Below are 22,327 nucleotides of genomic sequence, written 5' to 3' on the forward strand. Positions count from 1 at the left end.
CAAACCTCAGGAATCCATAGGATGTAGTTAGACTTAACTGAATGTCAAAGATTTTTTCTATTATAAAAACTGATTTTTAAAAAACTGATTTCATTTGAATTCTTATTTAAAGTATTATTTCGTCATTATTATTATTATTATTGCAAATTGCTTGAAAGTTCTGGTTAAATGAATCTTCTACATATGACTTTAGAACATCCTCCCAAATCTTGCCTTATATGGAGGGCATCTGAGGATGCCTGCCATAGATGTGGGCGAAACGTCAGGAGAGAATGCTTCTGGAACATGGCCACACAGCCCGAAAGACATACAACAACCCTGTGATCCCGGCCATGAAAGCCTTCGACAACACATGGAACCGGAAGTGATGGTAGAACAGAACGCTAGTTTGAAAAGTATAGGACTTTACAGAAGTCCCTCTGGCTTTCAAACGAGAGGATTCCGTTAGCTCCGCCCCCTACCGCTGCCCAGGCCCCGCCCCCACCCGCGTTCGGGCTGCTATGGCAACGGAGAGTGCCGGGCGCAGGCTGGGCCTAGCAGCGCGCCGCATCCTGTGATGCTTCTGGCCGGTGGGACGGGGCGAAGAGGGCCAAGTACACCGCGATGCCGGCTCGCAAGGTCTTCGTGTGTGCCCTGGAACTCCATATCCGCACGGTGAGAAAGAAGGACCCCACCAACTATCTGGGGAGGGAGAAGATGGAGGCGGACGCGCCCGTTTTTTCTTTTTTTGTGACAGGAAATGAGAAGAACCAACGCACGCGGGACTGGGGAGGGGGTGGGCTTGCAGTAGCAGCAATAGAAGATTTTCGCGCCCTCTGCCAAGAGTTGGGAAGTTATTATTTGGGTGACTACAACTTCCAGACCCCCCCCCCCCCCCCCAAGCCAGTGATGTGAATCCCCCTACCCGCCAATAATCATCATATTTCTGAAGTTCGGCCATAAAGGCTAGAACAGGAGTTCACCACTTTGGGTCCTCAGGTTACGTTGCCCTATCCATATTTTGCAAAGGAATTGGTGCAAAAAGAGGGGGAGAGAGAGGAAAAAGGCAACTGTAATGTCTCATTGGCTGGCAAGAAGGCAGGGAGAAGTGAATTTAACCCAACGGTTATTAAAACAGAAAGTTGGGAGAGAGGGATAAGTTACATCCAACGTTTTCTAATATAGTTCTGGTCAATTTGCGGATCCTTACAAAGGACCTCATCACACTAGAGTTTGGATTTACCTTAAATCCACTTTAGGGAGGGGGTTTAAACAGCCAGACAGTTCCTGGGGCTCACCAAACTACAAACCCCAGACTTCTGCAGGAGGCAGAAACCGGATTCATGTCCTAGTGTGATAAGGCATTTTAATGAATGGAAAGGAACGATTGGGTGGGAGGGGGAGTGGGTCACATTTTTCTAGGAGCAATAAAGCTTGAAACTTGAAAAAGTGGATAATAGACTAGCCATACTATGATCTTGATGATCTCAGCTAATCACCTCCCAACAAAGGAATCCCCCAGGTAGGAAGCAGCCAGGCTTTGTAATTGAAAGGCCATTCAATGCAAATCAAGGTGGTCAATTGCAACATTCACACTTGCCTCAAACAGACAAGTGTTCTTTCTCCCACCCTGGACATTATTCCACAGATATATAAACCCCACTCGCCTAGTTTCCAGCAGAGCTCACAACCTCTGAGGATGCCTGCCATAGATGTGGGTGAAATGTCAGGAGAGAATGCTTCTGAGACATACAGCCCGGAAAACTCACAGCAATCTCGATCATTTATGGAAAATAAGCCATTCAGGAGGCATCTACACTATCAATTTAATGCAGTTTGACGCCACTTTAGCCGCCATGGCTCAATGCTGTGGCATCCTGGGAGTTCTACTTTTACAAGGTCTTTAGCCTTCTCTGCTCTTGATGCCTCACCAGGCTATAACTTCTAGGATTTCATAGCATTGAGCTGTGGCAACTAAAGTAGCATCCAACTACAATCTGAATGGCTTATACTCCATACACTATTGGGCTCATAGATGCACCCTAAATTTGGGGGTTGTGCTCTGATTACTACCTATAACATTGCGAATGCAAAAGAGATACTAAAACCATACCCAAAGACCAAAAAGGAGATTGAGGGGAACAGAATACATATGATTCTAATCATTGTATGGTATCAGGCAAACTTCCTCAACCATGGCCTTTAGGGTCTGAAGCTTAAGGCAAGAAAGAAGTAGGCACCGTACAACAGGATCCTCACTCAAGCCACTGTCCACAAATTGCATCTTTTAGGGGGCTTTTCCCAAAGGAACAGTGTTTCCAAAACTTTCATCTTCCAGATGATTGCCTTTCAGTTCCCTGAATTCCTGATAGTTGGCCAAGTTGGCTGGGGCACTTGGGAGTCGAAGTTTCAAACACCTAGGACTAAAATTTGGGAACCACTTTCCTTCTATGCAGTTTGGGGCTTGGATCAGGAACCAGTTTCTTCCAGGGCAGTGTTTCCCAAATGTTGATCCTTCAGCTGTTTTAGACATCAGATCCCAAAGCTCCCAACCAACTTGGCCAATTATCAGGAATTCTGGGAGCTGAAGTTCCAGATGAGCTGAACTACATTTGGAAACATTGACTTTAGCTTCTCTGTTCTCCCTCAACATTCTGCTGTGGTCTAGTTACCATTAGATTAAATTCACTTCTCTCTCCATCTATACCAACCAGTGAGATACTAACAATTACCCTTTTTATATTATCTGCACCAATCACTTTGTAGAATGTGGATTGGGCAAATTCAATCTTGAATGTCCTATCAGCTGTTCAAATACTTGGCAGAGATTTCTCTCTCCCCCGCCCAAATCTTGTATTTGACATTGCTTCTCTTTCTCTTTTTTATGGGTTAAAACTTTAAAAATGTTGTGTCATTTAAGCCTATTGGAATTCATTCTTTTACACTTTAACCATCCACAGTGTACTATAATTTCATTGCTTCATATTCTTACCTCCTATTAAGACCTTTAAAAAAATGAAATGAACATATTTTTTTTCAATATTACAATTTTTGTGTTGCTTTTATAAGGCTATAACATTCATTCTCATCCTCATCAGAACAAATCTGATAGCTATCTTGAATAAGTTCTCTTCATTCTGCTTTTATAATTCCATTTCTTGACTACATTCATGAAGATGACTTTACTTTTCTACTATTACTTAAAATTGGAACCAACATGATTGTGTATATGTATCATTAAAGCAGAGTGAACAATGTCAAAAGCTTAAAAAAATAACTCCTAGTTATTTGGGAAGGTTATGTCCTTCCCAATATTTATTATTATAGGGTTGTTGTATGTCTTTCGGGCTGTGTGGCCATGTTCCAGAAGTATTCTCTCCTGACGTTTCGCCCACATCTATGGCAGGCATCCTCAGAGGCAGTGAGGCATGGATAAACTGGGCAAGGAAGGAAAAAATATATATCTGTGGAGAGTCCAGGGTGTGACAAGAATCCTTTGTCAGTAGGAAGCCAGCGTTAATGTTTCAGTTAATCACCCTAATTAGCATTGGAAAGGTTTGTCTCTTGCCAGGGGGGCATCCTTTGTTAAGAGCCATTAGCCGTCCTTGGGGCTCCTCTGCCCTCAGAGTGTTGCTTCCCATCTACTGTTTTGATTTTTGAGTTTTTAAATACAGGTAGCCAGATTTTGTTCATTTTCATGGTTTCCTCCTTTTTGTTGAAGTTGTCTACATGCTTGTGGATTTCAGTGGCTTCTCTGTGTAGTCTGACATGATAGTTGTTGGAGTGGTCAAGCATTTCTGTGTTCTCAAATAATATACTGTGTCCAGGTTGGTTCATCAAGTGCTCTGCTATGGCTGATTTCTCTGGTTGAATTAGTCTGCAGTGCCTTTCATGTTCTTTGACTCGTGTTTGGGCATGTTCTTCTTCTTTGACTGCTTGTTTTACTTCTAAGAGTCCTCTGCCCCCTGATCTTCTAGACAGATATAGCCAGTCAACATCACTGCGGGGGTGCAGTGAATGATGAATGGTCATGAGTTTTCTTGTTTTTCTGTCCAAATTGTCCAGTTCCATCTGTGTCCAGTTTATGATGCCAGCAGTATATCTTATGACAGGTATGGCCCAGGTGTTTATGGGCTTAATGGTGTTGCCTCCATTGAGCTTGCTTTTGAAATTTTTTCTGACCCTTTGTGTGTATTCTTTGCTGACCACAGTTTTCACACGTTCATGTTTGATGTTTTCCAGCTGTAATATGCCCAGGTATTTATAGGCCTCTGGTTGGTGACACTTTATTGTTTGGCCATTAGGCATATTTATGCCCTCACTTTCAATGATTTTTCCCTTCTTCAATGCCACTGTTGAACATTTGTCCAAACCAAACTCCATGCTGATAACAGTGCTAAAAATTGGACAGTGTTAGTCAGAGACTGGATTTCAGTTTCCATTTTCCCATACAGCTTCAGGTCATCCATGTACATCAGATGCGAAATTTTGTGAGATTTCTTAAATGTTTGATAGCCGAGATTTGTTTTTTGTAAGATTGTTGACAGAGGGATCATGGCAATAATGAAAAGCAGAGGGGACAATGAGTCTCCCTGGAAAATTCCTCTTTTGATGTTGACAAGTCCATAGCTTTCATTTCCAACAAACAGTTCAATTTTCCAGTGTTCCATCATGTTTTCAATAAAATTATTATTATTATTATTATTATTATTATTATTATTATTATTATTATTATTATGTTGATGATATTTTTTATTTATACCCTGCTTTATATCTCCCAGAGGAGACTCAAAGTGGCTTGATGAAAAAGCACCAGCAGGCAATTTAAAATACCGTATGCAATTATGCAAACATTAAAATTGAATTAAATATAAACAGTATTTAAAAATTCACAGTTAAAATCCATTGAAACATATTTAAAGTTAAAAGTTAAACATAAGCATATTTTATCATAAGCATAGCCTTTCCTATTTGTATTTTACTACTGGTCTTACTACCATACTTACCATTCTTCCGAATTGTTTATAATCTGCCACCTAAATATAATGTATAACATGCTAATAAAACACTCAGCACATCTTTTGAAGTGGATGTTAGTATAAGAAATCTGATACCATAAAAATCCAGTTCTCTTGAAAATGGAATAAGATGCCTAGATCTTTAGGAATGTGCTCTATTTTCGTTCATTAGAAACTTCCCTAGATACACCTAAAAAGCAATAATAACAAATTAGAATTAAAATAGGTAAATGATACAAAAAATAACATGTCAAAGAACTGCATAAATAAAACTATTTGTTCTTTTATTTAAAGAATTCTTGTTAAAATAAAAATGTATTCAGCAGGGCCTGAAAGCAAAGCAAATTATGCATGCCTTGCTTCAACTGTCAGGAAATTTCACTGAGATGTAGCTAATAAACAAAAAGTTCTAAACAGATCTCAGGCACATATTGAAACACCAAGGGTGTGCGCCTTAGTGACTAGGAAAGTCCATGACAGAGAAAGGATGCTGTCAGCCATCCTGGTCCCAAGTTGTTTATGGCTTTGTAAACCAACAATATAACTTGTAAATCCTAACTTTATTGCAAACAAGCTCCCAGTACAGTTCCATCAGTAAATATGTTACATTGGTGATGACAGCACATGGTTAATGGGTGACTTGATATCTGTTTTTTCAGCCCCTTCTTGGTGCTTCCATAGCCACCTTAAGGGTAGCCTCACATACAGCACAATGTTCTAGTTATTATAGTTATTACAGAATCTGCTGCTTTTATTGTTTCCATTTTATTATCATAATTCTACAAAGCATTTTCAAATCTCTTCTCTTCCCCTTTCTAGCAAAGCCATTGAAAGAAAAGTAGACCTGTATGTGTGTGTGTGCGCACATACATGTATTTAAGTCATCTGTTGACTCATGATAACCCCATGAATTTCACAGGGTTTTCTTAGGCACCGAAAACTCAAGAGGTGGTTTTCCAGCTTATTCATCTGAAATATTATCTACAGTACCCAATATTCATTGGTAGCCTCCCGTCCAGTTATACTCATTTTGAAAAACAATTGATCTTCTAGGTAACATGCCCAGGTGTTACACTGAAAGCCAGAGATGATGTCTACATCAGCGCCTCCATTTTTGGACAGCATAAGAAGACTTCATGTGTCCGTGCAGTATTTCCCCTTATATTTGATGAGAAACTGAATTTCGAAAAGGTAAACATCTACTGTATAATGGCTAACTTCTTACACAACTTGCACCACATATAATGAACTACAGCTTGCAAACGCAGTTGACTTATAATTGCAGGCTTAAATCAAACTGTTAGTTATGATTAAAATAAAACCACTGAATCACTGAAAACTTGGCTAATTTCACACTTACATAAGTTCCATTGATTCAACAGGGTTTTTTTCCTTACTGGGAATTACAATTAGAGTTAGACTGTCATTACAATCAGTTATTAAATATTTTGTTAATAATTACAATGAAAAATTCTTCTTATATAATCAGTCTAGGCTTGTTTGTTTCTGATAAATCTCTTTGGATATTATTTATTGTAGGAAAGCTAGCTGAAGGAATTATTAGAAAATATAGATACTTGTAGAAAAGTCACTACTCCTTAATGTAGTGAAACCGAGAAATTCTGCCCATTAATCCTGTGCAGGAAGAAAAGCAGTACATTAAAATAAAATAAACAGCTGTGTAGGTGAATTATCCTGCATAAAAAACAGGGTTTCCTTTTTTAAAAATTCCTTTACACACAGTAAGAGCTCCATGTCTGCAGGGGATACTTTACCAGCCAGACTGTGTTTACGTACTTGAACTTATAGATACAACCAATCACAATTAAATTACCTCATTTCCAATTCCAGCATACGATTGAGTTTGGCAGATATAAATATTTTTTCCAATATTTTAATTAAGATTTTTGACAATAAAAACACACACCAAAAGAAAAACAATACTTATAAGTACATAAACTTATGTGATTGCTTGTTGAACATACATTTCTACCTATAACTCTAAAACTACCAACATACTCATAAAAGTGGATTTCCAGCTTTACTTTTTTAAAATTCTCTATAAATTTAATATTTAATATTTATTCTTCCACTTTATATCCAGCAAATTGTTTACTTCTGTTTATTTTAACATTTGCAAGTGAATATCCCAACATTTTATGTCTCCAAACCTCTACATAAAGTTTTTTCCTCCAATATATATATTGATAAAATAGTTTCAGTTCTTCTGAGAATGTGTTCAATGACTTATTCTACAACTTTGTTAATTTATCAATTTCTGTTATTTCCCATATCTTTACTGTCCAATCTTCTGCAGTTGGTATCGCTGTCATTTTCCACTTTTGAGCATATAAAATTCTTCCTGCTGTTATCATGTACTGCAGTATTATCTCCTGTTCTGACTTGAAGTTGATGCTTGTTTTAAGAATTTCTTGGATTAACCCATGCATTTGCTTCCAGAATTTCTTGGCCTTTTATAGATCCACCACAAATGGTAATAATACTCCTCATGGGCTTCACACTTCTAACACTTATTTTTTGCCCTTTATACTTTTTTAAATATTTCTCGGGTGGTTAAATTCCATCTAAACATCATTTGTAGAATTTCTCTTTAAGATTATTTGATAATGTAAATTTTAAACCCTTCATCCACATTTCCCCCATTTTTCCAATTCTATACTATAGCCAAAATTCTGAGTTAATTTAACATTTAAATGGGCAGATCTAGAGATTGCTAAAGATGTATCCTCTTGAGGAATTTGTTAGATCCTCCAACACAATGCTATGTTCAGTAAGAAGTATGCCATAGAATTGCCTGGAGGAACTAACAAATCCTAGAGAGGCAATTTTCCCCAGACACAGGTAGATTTAAACTGGATTCTGCAACTATGGGGTCTTATTGCCTTTCTGTGAAGACATCAAAAAGCATAGCCATGCACCCAGCATTGCAGTAACTCTTCAGTGCTAGCATGATTAATCCTCTCTTCTCTCCTCAACTTTCATGTCTACCTGAAAACTGGTTAAGATAGGCTTTGCAGAATGGGATTGCAGAGAGACTGGCAATCTGATCCCTTGCTTTCTTGTTGGATGGGAATGGTATTTCAGATATGTCTGAGTGAACAAGTGTGTCTCCTTTGGTTTAAATGCTATGGTCAGCACTCTGGATTTCCTTGTGTTTTCTGGTATCTTCAGCTTTGAAGTAATCAGGGAAACCTATCCTTTTGGGAACTACACAAGTATTGTTGACTATATGTTTTTCTTTGTGTTGGAGACTGCAACAAAGTAGTTAGCCCAAGAATAGTAGAAGGATGTATATGTGAGTCTTCTCACTGCCTGTTCCATGTACTGCTGCAGTTGGTGATCGGAAGTGCACAGAAAATTTTGATGGGATGTGCTAGCTCACTCTCTCTCCCTGTAGTTCAACCTCCACAGTTAATATTATACCCAAGAACCAATCTTTTTGGTCTGTCTAGCATAATAATTTTGAGCAATGCTGCTTAGAATCAGACCTTATCTTTACAATCTTGAGTTAATGTGCTTTCATTAGTTTACATAAGTGACTGAGAAAAGAATGTAACCAATATGTACCCAAATGTTACAATTTTGGAAGAGTTGCCAGGATTAATGTAACCTTATGAAGTGTATCACGGACTTGCATCTTTTGTTGCTTGTGTTTCCTCTAAATATAAGATGGTTGAATACTGTTGAAAGGATCAAAAGAGAAAACTGCTTTCTTTCAAGTAAAGGATTATGTCTTTCTTCCTGCTCTGTCCTTAAAAGAAATCAGCCAGTTTTCTGTTTACAGTAGAGTCTCACTGACCGGCAGAATGTTGGATAAGTTAATATGTTGGATAATAAGGAGGGATTAAGGAAAAGCCTATTAAACATCAAATTAGGTTATGATTTTATAAATTAAGCACCAAAACATCATGTTATAAAACAAATTTGTCAGAAAAAGTAGTTCAATACGCAGTAATGCTATGTAGTAATTACTGTATTTACGAATTTATCACCAAAATATCACAATATATTGAAAACATTGACTACAAAAATGCTCTGGATAATCCAGAACATTGGATAAGTGAGTGTTGGATAAATGAGACGCTACTGTATTTTAATCCAGTGTTCCTGTTTCCTGTGTTTCTCAGCCAAATGATTCAGTTTTCTTTTCTTTAATGTTTATTTTAGGTATATACTGATGTAGTAGATCCAGCAGGTCTTGTTACACATTTGGAATGTAGGTATTTTTTTTTTTACTTTTTCTGTGTTACCAAATTACTTTAAAATGTACGATATGAAAACTCGATTGCAGATTATGCAAGAAATTAAAATATGACTATATCTTCCTTAAAAAGTAAATAAATCAAAGGACCATGGTTAATATGTTATGAAGTTATTGGCTTTCTCAGAAAATTTGATTCAAATTGAATTGTGTCAAAACAAAGGGGAAGATCTAAATTGAGATTAGTGTGCGTTTCTTAATAGGAAGATCCTGCAAAGGTTTTTAATGAAAACATGCAGAATTAATCTGTTTATGGGTTGCTATGTATTTGTTAGAGGATATACGATCCAACCATTATATAATGGAAGTCTAAATAGTTTAACATCCAGTTCATGCCTATTTGTGTTCAAATCTGCAGAAATCTGTCTTAAAACAGATAAGCCCAGTCCCTCCACACCTGCACATGAAAATTTCCTAACTGTTGTGAGATGTAGCAGAAGATGCAACTGCAATGTGATAAAATAAAGCAAGGAAGGAAGCTAACAAAAAAAAATCAAACTCAGATATCTGTTTCTGGTCAAGTTGAGAGCACATGAAACAGCAAACATGCTGAAGTTCAGTAAATCTTTATCTGGTCAGTGCCTGGATTAGCGACTGTCTGTCATTCCCATATGGCTTTCTTTGAGTTCTTTGCTGAACAAAAAATGAATGAAAATGCATAGTAATCCAATCCTATGCATGCCTTGTTCTTCTGTTTCAAGTTATTTCTGACTTATGACTTAGTATCACTGAAGTTTCTTGGCAAGAGGTGTTTGCCATTGTCTTCCTCAGACTTGAGGGAGTGTGACTTGTTCAAGTTCATCTAGTGGTCTTCCATGACTGAGTAGGAGCTTGAACATTGATATCCCAGAATCCTAGTCCAGCACTCAGCCACTGTGCACCACAGTGGCTCTTATCTACTTCACTTGGAGTTATGTCCAATAAAAGTATATAAGACTTAAGTAAAATTTTTCTAAGCTGGATTCATTTTTAGGATAACATTTTAAAAGTAAGACTTCAGAGAGAGTGTTGTGAATCCCCAGCATCAACTTATGTGGAAGTTAGCAAAGGCTTATGATATAGTGTTGATAATGGTCCAAAGTGCGAGAGAAAGAAGGAAAGGAAAGGAAAGAAAAGACAACTGTCTGACATATTATTTAGAAAACAATAACCAGCAATTCAGTAGTCAAAATGCATAATATTTGAAGGGCTGAAGAATTTTAGTCTCCCTCAGATGTCAAGGGCTTTTTTACTTCCTCATTTTCACAAACCTACATTAGCAGAAGTGCCTTCTCCTTCAATCAAACATCAAATTGCATTCCCAGTTACTAACCTTACTTGATCCTTTGAATGCTTCAGATGTTCCTTCAGAGTCTTCTGGACATTGTGATCTGGCGTTTCATTCAGCCCTGTCCAGATAGCAGCTGTCAGAACTAACAGAAAAGGTTTTCATCCTGTCAGCCCTCCAGGGAAAAGCTCAAAATATCATGTCAGCATAAACAAGAACTAATTAGTACAATTTGTATCTGAATTATCAAGTTTATAAAAATCTCCAAAGGTTCCTCACTTGTCCAAGCAGCAAATTCCTCTTCTGCAAAGTCTTACTTTAACAAGAACAAAAACCAAGGATATGTTCTTCCACCCTCACCTCTCTTTGTACGTGTTGCTCTCTTTCTCTGTCTTCTGATCATTGCACAGTTTGTGTTCATGTAGGAGAGAATTGGAAAAAAGCTTCCCATTTGTAAATTAAAATGACTTCTAACTATAATTTCCTCCTTTTGTTTCAGTTGACACAGCAGTGCTTGAATTAATACAAACTGCTCCTCCAGGTATTGTATTCATATCTTAGTAAATTGTGTAACAATAAGGTAAAATTCAGAAGATAAATCTTTGTTTCTTTACGTATAAATAGGATAGTATTTCAACAAATAGTTTTTATGAAATACGTGATGTTTCTATTTTGCAAAAATATTAAGTTTTAATTGTGCAAAGACCCTCCTGGCCACTGCTGACTCCTGGGCCTTCTGGAATCCATGGGATTTACAAAAGTGTTGATTTACCATTCTGCAGTTGATTAAATAGGTCTACTTATTGGCATTAAGGCCCCTGACTAAATCTACATCACCTAAAATGCTAGGAATTAATATTAGATTCTGTTTTAGGAATAAATATCTTTTAGTATATTATTTCTGCCACCTTCCTCCAGTAGATTTTTCTAGTTATATAGAATATTGCTTTGTAGGCTAAATAAGAAAGGATCCTGCATGGAACATTGGTTAACCAATACAAATTTCACTGAAAAAGATTTATATTTGTTTTTATTTTTAGCTGACATCAGTGGAGTTTTTAGAATACTTAGCATTGTAGAATTGTGTTCTGTGTGTATATACAGTTTAGGGATTTTTATGGTGGATATTTTTCAGTAAAACATGTTTAATATACTTTCAGTGGGAGAAATTATAGCTGCCTATGAAGAAAATACAAGAAATTTCCTTTTCCCTGCTCCTAAGCGTAATCGTGGCCAGCAAGGTTCCATTCGTGAGGTTTTAATGAGGAAGACCAACAGTTTCACAGTATGTGAACTTTTGCACAGTACACTTGTAAACATGTGACTTCTATGAATAGTTACTATGATACTTCATGTTCCAAAATATTGTTTTTAACTGATGGAATCAATACTTCAAATTATAAATAATAATCCAAGATTGAATTTTATAAAATTTTGATAAAAGTGCTGAAATATGTAGTATGTGAATTATGTAATACAGTATACACATTGTCATATGATTCTGGAATCCAATCTTTTGACATCTTTGTGTTAAATAGAACTATTTGATTGAGCTTTTCTGTTGAGCCAGGTTCAAATCTTTTGTCTCATTGGGGTTAGGTTTCCTCATGCTTTTTAAAATTAATTGATTTGGTGCTTGGGTGCTAAGCCATTTAGATAATAGAGATGCTTTGGAATTCTTATTTCTGCTTTGATTTATACCATAATGTACTACAAACAAGTGGAGGAACCATAGCGGCTTAGTGAGAGAACATATGTTTTTTCCATGGGAGGTCTCAGAATCATGTTGGTTGGCAGCAGGCCTTCAGGTTCTTTGTTAGGTTTTTTTTTTTAAGTATTTTTGCCTGAGATGCTGGATAGCTGTTAGAAATCAAAGCTGATAATAGTGAGCCAGATCCTATATATAGTAGCTATCTGTTAAAAGCCAAGCTAATTAAAAAACAAAACAAATCTTGTATATAGGCCATATCTAACCTGAAAAAAACAGAGTTTGGAAAATACTGGTGCAGACCCACTTAAGTATGAATTCAGGTCAGGTGACTTTGGTCAATGTCCTACCCGAGAACTGGGCAGGGAATTGGTTTTGTGGGACTTCTTAGTACATCTTCTGTGGATGCTCAAGCCCCATTATGTACAATGGCACAGTGAAATGGTGTCCATAGTTTGTATATATAAAAGCAAAATCAAAGCTTGCTTTGCCTTTATTCCTCCCTCCCTCCCTCCCCCAGTTTTTCCATCAGTCAATGGTTGAATCTGTGGATAGAGAACCATGGATATGAAAGGGCCAACTGTATAAAAGACTGTAGCTTCCTTGTTTACAAATTGTTATGCCATAATTGTAGAGACTATAGTTTCTCCAGTGAATATAATCAAGAAGTCTGAAAGTGATGTGAGTGAAGGTTGAACAGCATGACTTGACTTTTAATTAGTGATATGTAACATGCCATGAAAAATCTTTAAAAACGCTTTTGACAAAGCACTATGTTGAAATAAATGCCAGACCTTAATTGTTGTACAAAAGCAATATAATCATCTGTAATTGAATTGTCAGAAATGCAAATGTTATCTTCTTGACATTTACCATTGGTGTTCTGTCTTTTCTAATTATCTTTATTAAAGGCTGAAATTAACAAAGGAAACTGTTAAAATTAGGGATAGTTTGTTGTAGTAGGTGACATTTACTTCTATGATACCCTTTATGTCTGCAGTAGTAGCTTGATGTTCAATTATTGTCTCTGTTCTAGGGAATTGCACCAAAATTGAAGTTTTACACGACTTGTCTTATTTCTGAAAGCCTGTTAAGTTCAGAAAAAGCTCAAAAGCAGGTTAGCATAATTTAATTGTTTTCAATTTGATTTCTACATTGAATTTTGACAGCCAGATTTTTATTTCTCTTAAATCATTTCTTTTGGTCAAGCCTCTCATATGATAGTGTTTTGAAAACTGGAAACATTTTTAATGAAATCGGTTTTTTTTTAAAAAGACAGTTGAATATATGAGCAAAATGAATATAAAATAACTGAATATAAAATAAAATGCTATAACTGTCTTAAGTATTTAATGTTTGGAAGTAAAAATACTGTATTATTTAGTAATAATTTAGTACTACAACAATATATTACAGAAAAGGTACCAGGCATTCTACTGTGTATATAAATATTTTACAAAGTTAGATTAGTGCAAAACAAAATAAAATATTACTACAGCAACTATTCACTCCCACTCCTGGCCATTTGTAGCTAGTAATAGTAGTAGCAGAGCCTCTGGTGGCTCAGTGTGTTAAAGCGCTAAGCTGCTGAACTTGCAGACCGAAAAGTCCCAGGTTCAAATCCCGGGAGCAGCTTGAGCGTCCGCTGTTAGCTCCAGCTCCTGCCAACCTAGCAGTTTGAAAACATGCAAATGTGAGTAGATCAATAGGTACCGCTCCAGCGGGAAGGTAACGGCGCTCCATGCAGTCATGTCAGCCACATGACCTTGGAGGTGTCTACGGACAACGCAGGCTCTTTGGCTTAGAAATGGAGATGAGCACCAACCCCCAGAGTCAGACATGACTGGGCTTAACTTCAGGGGAAACCTTTACCTTTAATAGTAGTAGCAGTGAAAGAAAAGAAAGAAAAAAAAAACAGTCATGCCTGAAATTTTGAGCTGCTTGGGATAGAGAAGCAACAGAGTGCTTTATTTTCCACACAGCAGAACTGCTTCAGTGAACCAGAGAGTTGAGTATACTGCAAGTGTAGTTTGAAATTTTAAGTCCTCAGAATAGAAGAGTATTTGATCTCAAATTGTTGGAGTCTGATTTGGAGACTGTAAGTTTGTTAATAGCAGGAACATGGATATTTTGTCCATAGTGAAAGCATATACTCCCAGGCATTTCAGTCTTTCACAGTTTCCTCTCTTTGATTCAGGATAACTCAGATTGGCAGCATCATGCACCAACAGATGGAACGTTGCAGACAAGGTCGCCAAAAAAGAACACAACTTCACCTGAGAAAGTCAGGAATGTCATAGCCACGAAGAGCTATGAACAGCCAACAATAGCATCTCTTTCTCGATCTCCATCTCCTTACACAAAGAGGCGAATGTCTGAGCTTCTGCAAGTTGGGCAACGCCTGGCCCACTTAGACCTAGGGCCTTTCGATTTTAAAAAAGAATCAGATAGGCCCCCGTTTGTAATTCGCCGTGTATGTATTTTTTAAAGCAATTCCAGTTGAAAGATGGATCAAATTGTATTTTTCAACAGCTACTTTGAAAAGCTTTTTGTTCTGCTCTTCCTCTTTGTGATCTCTCACACATATGACCTAAATCAAAACTTAAGGGGAATGCAAGTTCTTTTATTAGTTCTAGCAACTGAAAAAGACATCATTGTTTTGTTTGTCTCCTCTCTCAAACATGATGAACACAATGCTACTTGGAAGAATCTGAGTATTATTAAATGTTTTAGTAGGGTTTAAACAAAGTTTGGCTTAATTAAGTATCAGACTGTTTTGCTAAAATAATTTGAGATTCTAAATCAGAGGTCTTCAAACTTTTAAAGCAGAGGGCCAGTTCATGATCCCTCAGACTGTTGGAATATAGTTTGTAAAAAAAAAAATGAATGAATTCCTATGCACACTGCACATATCTTATTTGTAGTCCAAAAAGAAAGAACAATACATTAGTTAAAATGAAAAATAATTTTAACCAACATAAACTTACCAATATTTCAGTGGGAAGTGTGGGCCTGCTTTTGGCTGATGAGCTAGTCAAATTAATTAGGATTGTTGTTGTGTGCTCATTTAAGACTTAGGGCGACCTAAAATCTAAGGTTGAGGTGGGTCAGCGGGATAGGTAAATGACGTTGGAGGGATGAATCTGGAGGGATGAATCTGACTTTAGTTTGGGGACCCCTGCTCTAAATAATGTTTTTTGGGAAAATGTCTGATGTTTTAGTGACAAGCAGCATGGTGTGAATGTTGTCATAGGGAAAGATACTGTCTTTCAGGCACATCCTTTGAAAGTGTGGCCAGTGGGTTTCCTGGTCTTTCCAAACTTGCATATATTGTATACTATCATATTTTACCGATTCTAAGGGCTCTTCCAGACAGGCCCTATATCCCAGGACCTGATCTCAGGTTTTCTGTGTTAAACTGGATTATATGAGTCCCCACTGCCAGATAATCTGGGATAAACAGAAAACCTGAGATCAGATCCTGGGATATAAGACCTGTCTGGAAGGACTTTAAGACCCCCCCCCCCCAAAAAAAAAAAAAAAACCCATGGAACCGGCATTTAACCCATGCCCAATTTGCTGTGGGTCACAGTCCCCACACCATCCCCATCCTGATACCAACCAAAACCTCCCAGAAAAGGCCTAAAAATTAAAAAATAATCACCCAGCCGCTATGAAACTGCTGCTGGAGTCCTGGTGCATAGAAATGACACACCAGGGGGGCTAGGCGAGGAGCAATTTTTGTCCCTCCCCCCCCCCCCCCCCCAAGCACATCATTTCTACAAGCCAGGAGGACTCTTGCAGCAGTTTCATGGCAGCCGAAAGAGTAATTTTTAGGACTTTTCTGTGAGTTTTTGGAAGGAGGTCCAAAAACTGTATTTGGTTTTCCGGCTGCCATCAGCCCAGAAATCCCGAGACAGCTGTGTGGATTGGGCCCATGCATTATGCAACGGGATCCCCAAGCCCAATCTACACAGCACCCACACCCGCAAAGACTCAGATCTTATGAAAGATCTAGGTCTTTCGAAGTGTCAAATTAATTCAGGACAAAGCAGGGTTTTCCTGCTTTGTCTGAAATTAATTTGCTTTTACTGGAGGTGTCGTTTGGATGTCTCAGGTAAAAGCGTGCAAGCTCATGTATTTTGGGCCTTGTCTGGATGGGCCCTTAGAATCAATTGCATTCTAGAATAACAGTTGTTAAAAAAGAAAGAGTATTAAGAGCAATGGCTAAGAGAGTGCGAGGGAAGCAAACTGTTCTGGCCAGTCCCCGTAAAGCAGTGGTTCTCAGCCTGTGGTTCCCAGATGTTTTTGGCCTACCTCTCCCCGAAATCCCAGTCACAGCTATTAGGATTTTTGGGAGTTGAAGGCCACTTTGGGGACCCCAGGTTGAGAACCACTGCCGTAAAGCCTTCCAGACCCTGTGACTGATGCTACCACTATCTTCTCAACCTGCACCTTTCATGCCACTGCTGACTTGGCACAGCCAATGTGCGTGCAGGCTTCCGCACTCTGGGATGCTACTGCTGAGAGAGTGGAAGCCTCTTTTTTCTCACTGGAGGTGGCCGCAGCAAGGAAGAATCCCTGAGAGTCCGGAGCTGCTACCTCATGCTCCTGGCACACAGGACTTCTTTTTCCTGTCCCCTTTCCCACTTGCTACAGCTGCCTGAAAAAAAGAGCTCTTGCTTTCTCAGCCACCGCTACCGCTAATCCTCTTCTTTCAAGATGAACCTAATAACATAGAGGTGATAGAAGCAACCAATGCCAGCAGTAGAAGCTGTATGCATTAGATGCACCAAGACAGCAGCAATGCAAAAGTTGAGTGCTTGGAGAGGCAGTGGCACCATCACGCAGGACAGTTGGGCAGCAAGACAAATATTTTTGGGTGAGGACTATTTTTAAAATAAAAATTGAGGCTAAAATAAAAGAGGTATGTCCAAGAATAGAAAATCCCCCCTCCCCCAAATTGGACCTCAAAAATCAGGCTGCGACTTTCAGTCAATGATGTCTTACAGTTGAGGAAATATGGTATATACATTGTAATGCTGTTGATTTATTTGAACATACAGGTTAAAGTGTAATTGGAATGTAATGATAATCTTTTGTTTATTTCATTTGTCCTTGTCTTATTTACTTATTTGCTCTCCACATTTCTTGCATTAAGATGACAAGAAAATCTGAAGCTTTCACTTTTATTTTAAACTAAGAAAATAATTGTTAATTATGGTTTACAGAAACCTTTGTTTATGAAGTTGGCTTGTTAATGGAGCTAAAATTAACCAGAGTTTTAAAGATTTAAGTGTAATAACTTTGATGTGGTTTCCTTGGACATTTTGGACTATAAACTCCATCAACTTTATTTACATAACCAGTGATTAGGTGTGATGGGAGCTGTAGTCTGAAATGTATGAAGAATACCCATTTTAGAAAATGTTTAACTAAGCCATAATTTTATCATTATGTCCATATAAGGTTACTGTGCACAAACATAATATTTGTGCTTATTGCAATAAATTACTGAGCTTCAATATCACGAAAGATATTATTTTATTTTCAGGTAGAACAACTGAGTCCGTCACCTGATGTTCATACTTGGTGTCGTTCCAGGGAGAATGTCAAAGATGAAACTACCTGTGGCAAGTTTTTTAAAGTATTTTTTTCAAAATATGTATAAGTTTAGATGTGTATCACAGCTTGAATCTCCTTGTTAGTACCAACTAAAGTAGATCCACTAAATGAATTGCTGAGTGGTGAGTCAACACATAGGTAAATGTCATTGATACAGTTGGTCTGCTCTTAACACTATAGCAATTCCAATGACCTAAACTTTATCTTCTTCATCTAGTCTATCAAATCTGTTGGCCTGAATAATGCCATTTCTTCATCAAATTTCCTTTAGAAATATAATGTCTTGTTTCCTATATCCTGTAGATCAGTGGTTCTCAAAGTATGCTCTGCAGAGTCCCAAGGGCTCCGCACTTCCTTCCTTCCCCCATTTCTCCTCCTCCAAACGTTTTCTCCTCTTTTCTGCTCCTCCGCCTCCCTCGCTGCCAAAAACCCTTTTTCCTCTGCCCCCTTGCCATAAAAATATTTTCGTCCCCTCCTTCAGCGCAAATGCCTTTTTTCTTCCCCTCGCTCATCCCAAAAGCCTTTTTCCTCACCTCCCTCACCCCCAAAAGCCTTTTTCCTCCCATTTCTTGCTTCCAAAACCCCTTTTTTTCCCCTTCCTTTCCCCAAAAGCCTTTTTTCTCCCCCTCACCCCAAAAGCTTTTTTTCCTCCCCTCCCTTCCCTCAGAAGTCTTTTTTCCTCCCTCCCTTGCCCCAAAGCCTTTTTTCCTCTTATCCCTTGCCCCCAAAAACCGTTTTTCCTCACCTTCCTCAGCTTCCTTGCCTTCTAGATCCTTTCCCCCTCACTTTGCTTGCTTTCAAAATCCTGTTTCCTTCCCACCACTCAGGAGGTACTTTGTTTTTTGTAAGATTGTTGACGGAGGGATCATGGCAATAATGAAAAGCAGTGGGGATAGTGAGTCTCCCTGGAAAATTCCTCTTCTGATGTTCACAAGTCCATAGTTTTCATTTCCAACAAACAGTTTGGTTATTATTATTATTATTGCAAAGACTGGATGGCCATCTGTTTGGGGTGTTTTGATTGTGCATTTCCTTCATGGTAGAAGGAAGTTGAACTGGATTGCTGCTGCTGCTGCTGCTCCCTTCCCCCTCCCCCTCCCCTCCCATCATCCCTCTTCCTCTTCCTCCTCCTCCTCCTCCTTCCAAACACTAGGTGGCCATAGTTTGCTCATGCCTGATATATATACATTATATATAATATAATATATAATAAAATATATAATCTGTCCACAAGAAACTTCTGCTTCAAAAAGGGCTCCAATGCTGAAAAAATTTGAGCACCTCTGCCTTAGATTGTAACACATAGTTATGAATCTTACTGTTTTTGGGATGCCATTTCTGCTGATCAATGCTTCCTTCACGCCTGGAGATCCCATGCATGTTTTATTCCTTATAATACTGAAATTCTGTGTCTCACATCAAACCCTAAGCATGAACACATGCACACTGTTTTCCTATAAAATCAACCTTTACTACTGGCTGTGCTTCTACTGAGCTCATGATCTTTTATTTCCCATTTATACCCCTTGGATTATCTCCTCTGTTGCTTCCAGTAATCCATGGATTAGAGTTAGAACCTTCTAGAGGAAAGCTGTATTGCAAGGAATTCTTTCTCTATGTGGTGTTCTCCTGCAGTATAGATCATCTGCATTTATTTCTGGTTAAGGCACTATAATACTTAGAAATATTATTTGAAGTCTTTCACATTTTTATATATTATAATTTCTTTGTAATGCTTTCCAGTTATCAAGAACGCAGTCTCACTTATTTTTAAAAACATCAGTATTCTCGGGGTGGAGCAACTAGAATTCCCTTCAGTAAACTGTTCTGCTTGAGAGAAGAACCTTTCCATATAAGATAACGTTTTCCATAAGCTGTTTACAGTGTGACTTGAACTTCAATATCACCCCTTTTTTTAGCTGTTCTGGGGATCCTCGAATCCTTTTTTAAAACTGTATTGTAGGACATGGAGTCTGTTTTGTTTGTCTTCCTCCTATCTCACAAACTGTTAGTTTTGTGGAAGTGGCCCATGTTGCAGTTCCATACTATGTCACACACTAATATAGGAAGTCACTAAGAGTTGGATTCCTCCTATATAATTTTTCCTGTATGTACATTGGAAAAATGTCAAGCTTGGTTTCATGGTTGTTGCCTGCATGCTGCTTTTATGAGGCTAATTTTTTTGGTGTGGAAACAGAATATAGAAATCTAAATACATGGCAATAATAATTCACGTTTACATGTACCATTATTTTCTATCGTTTAAACTGACTTGAGGGTGCTTCCATCTAGAATTTGGTGATGTGTTAGTGCTGAACCTAAGATTTGCAGTCTGCCTCTTATTTTCCAATATTATAATTGATTTAATTAAATGGCCCAGCTAATCGTGTTCAGATTTGCATTGTCAGATGGCTGCCAGCAGAGCTGAATTCAGACATTGGGACTGAGAAAGCCAGAACTAGTAGAATGGAACATGACTCCCCAAGAGGACCAGAAAAACAAGAGGGAGGGTAGTAAGAGTGGAAAATATCATACACCTCCAAGATTGAGTGACAAAAGCTAGTCAGTGATCATAGAACATAGTTGTCTAAAGACCAAGTAAGCCAGAAGGCAGATGATTGGAAAAGCTTTTCCCAGGAGTGTGAGGTACATTTGAGCAGTCTATGGTAAAGTATAAAGTAGGAGAAAGAAAAACAAATTCTTACCTTCCACTGTTGGAGAAAAAAGGAAGGTTTTGGTACATTCCTGTGAGCCTCCCCCCCCCCCCCCCGGGTTTTCTTGCTTTGTCACAGTACAATTTCTGGAAATTTTTATGGAAATCAAGAGGGTTATTATGTTTTTATAGGAGACTTCATGACAAGCAGAAAATTAAATGGAAGGTGAAAAAGCAAAACAAAAAGAAGTAAAATACATTTTATTTGAGAACGTTATTTACTTGAACCCTGATGTTTTGATAAATAAATCCAATTTTTCCAAAATGTATTTTACATATAAAAGTTCCCTTATCCAAATACTGATCATTCATTCCCAATAATTACAGCATAAGCTGTTAATCATACATGTCTGTACAGATTGTTATAGTTAGCATGATAGTTGGACAAGTCACTCTTTACAGCAGTTACTACTGAAAATGCAGCAGTAATAATGTTACTTGTTTTGTGAACTGCCTTGGGAATTGTTTGAAAGGTTGTTATGAGCTTTATAGGAATTATGTCTAGTGTTTGCAAATAAATTTTTCTTGATTTTTTAGAAGATCCTACACTTCTTGGCAGTTACAGACCGAAGAATGTTAAAGTAAGTACCTTAAAAGAGAGTGAAAGTTTAGGTATGTGAAGCTGAATGAAATTATCTTGTGGCTTATATTTTCATTGCCTGTTGACTATTTTATATTTTGCAAAGTTAGAATATGATACTTTCATAAGAGTTGAAGGAAATGCTTCCATACCCATCAGACTGTTAGTACCTCTAGTCAAGTACTTCAGTTATCAAGAACTATCTAAGACTACAGGTCTTTCTGGTTATTATGAATGTCATTAGATGTGTTTATCATGGGCAGAGATGTATGCCAGACAAAAGCTATTTATCACTAGTCCTGTTTAATGGCCCTTAGGAGAACTCCAGTGGTTACTGCTGCTGGTATGATTCCAGTATGTTAAGATCTATAAAGATGTCCAAACTGCATTATTTTATGTATACAACATTGTCTTCAGTTAAAGTATGGACAAGTATATTATTTAAATAGTTTAGATCAGTGTTTCTCAACCTGGGTGTTGGGACCCCTGAGTGGGTCATGAGGAGGGGTTTCAGGGGGTCGCCAAAGACCATCAGAAAACACATATTTCTGATGGTCTTAGGAACCCAAACCCCTACAGGGTTCAAGGGGCTCTTTGATTGTAGGTGAACTATAAATCCCAGCAACTACAACTCCGAAATGTCAAAGTCTATTTTCCCCAATCTCCACCAGTGTTCAAATTTGGGCATATTGGAGATGCAGGCCAAGTTTGGTCCATATCCATCATTGTTTGGAGTCCATAGTGCTCTCTGGATGTAACTACAATTTCAAAAACTTAAGGTCAATTCTCATCAAACCCTTTCAGTATTTTCTGTTGGTCATGGGATTTCTGTGTACCAAGTTTGGTTCAATTTTATTATTGGTAGAGTTCATAATGCTCTTTGATTGTAAGTTAACTATAAATCCCAGCAACTACAACTCCCAAATGACAAAATCAACCTCCCCCCCCCCCGCAAAAAAACCCCCACCAGTATACAAATTTGGGCATATCGGGTATTTGTGCCAAATTTGGTCCAGTGAAAGAAAATATATCCTGCATATTTGTGATGACTCATGGGCCATGTAGTCCCGTTCCTAGTACTGTTGTGACAGATGAAGAGGAAAACTTGGGTTTCCCACCGTTTCTGCTGGATTTGGAGCCCTTGCAGTTGCAAGA

General features: G+C 38.0%; 1 protein-coding gene across 3 annotated transcripts in view; it reads left to right on the forward strand.

Annotated features, from left to right (window-relative positions):
* The first annotated feature begins 416 nt into the window (after nt 1–416).
* spata6 (spermatogenesis associated 6) overlaps nt 417–22,327 on the forward strand; it is a 53,005-nt gene continuing 31,094 nt past the window's right edge. Inside the window, exons 1-9 of one of the 3 annotated variants that reach the window (XR_010005414.1) lie at nt 417–654; nt 6,051–6,188; nt 9,186–9,234; nt 11,046–11,087; nt 11,707–11,831; nt 13,291–13,371; nt 14,452–14,727; nt 17,809–17,887; nt 21,130–21,173. Coding sequence is in view for 2 of the 3 variants with exons in the window: in XM_062978319.1 (XP_062834389.1) it covers nt 604–654; nt 6,051–6,188; nt 9,186–9,234; nt 11,046–11,087; nt 11,707–11,831; nt 13,291–13,371; nt 14,452–14,727; nt 17,809–17,887; nt 21,130–21,173 (885 nt within the window). In the remaining variant the exon portion in view is untranslated. The remainder of the gene's footprint in view (nt 655–6,050; nt 6,189–9,185; nt 9,235–11,045; nt 11,088–11,706; nt 11,832–13,290; nt 13,372–14,451; nt 14,728–17,808; nt 17,888–21,129; nt 21,174–22,327) is intronic. The other 2 variants (XM_062978319.1, XM_062978320.1) reach the window with 2 other exon arrangements.

Source organism: Anolis carolinensis, chromosome 4 (assembly GCF_035594765.1).
Source record: "Anolis carolinensis isolate JA03-04 chromosome 4, rAnoCar3.1.pri, whole genome shotgun sequence".
NCBI lineage: Eukaryota > Metazoa > Chordata > Lepidosauria > Squamata > Dactyloidae > Anolis > Anolis carolinensis.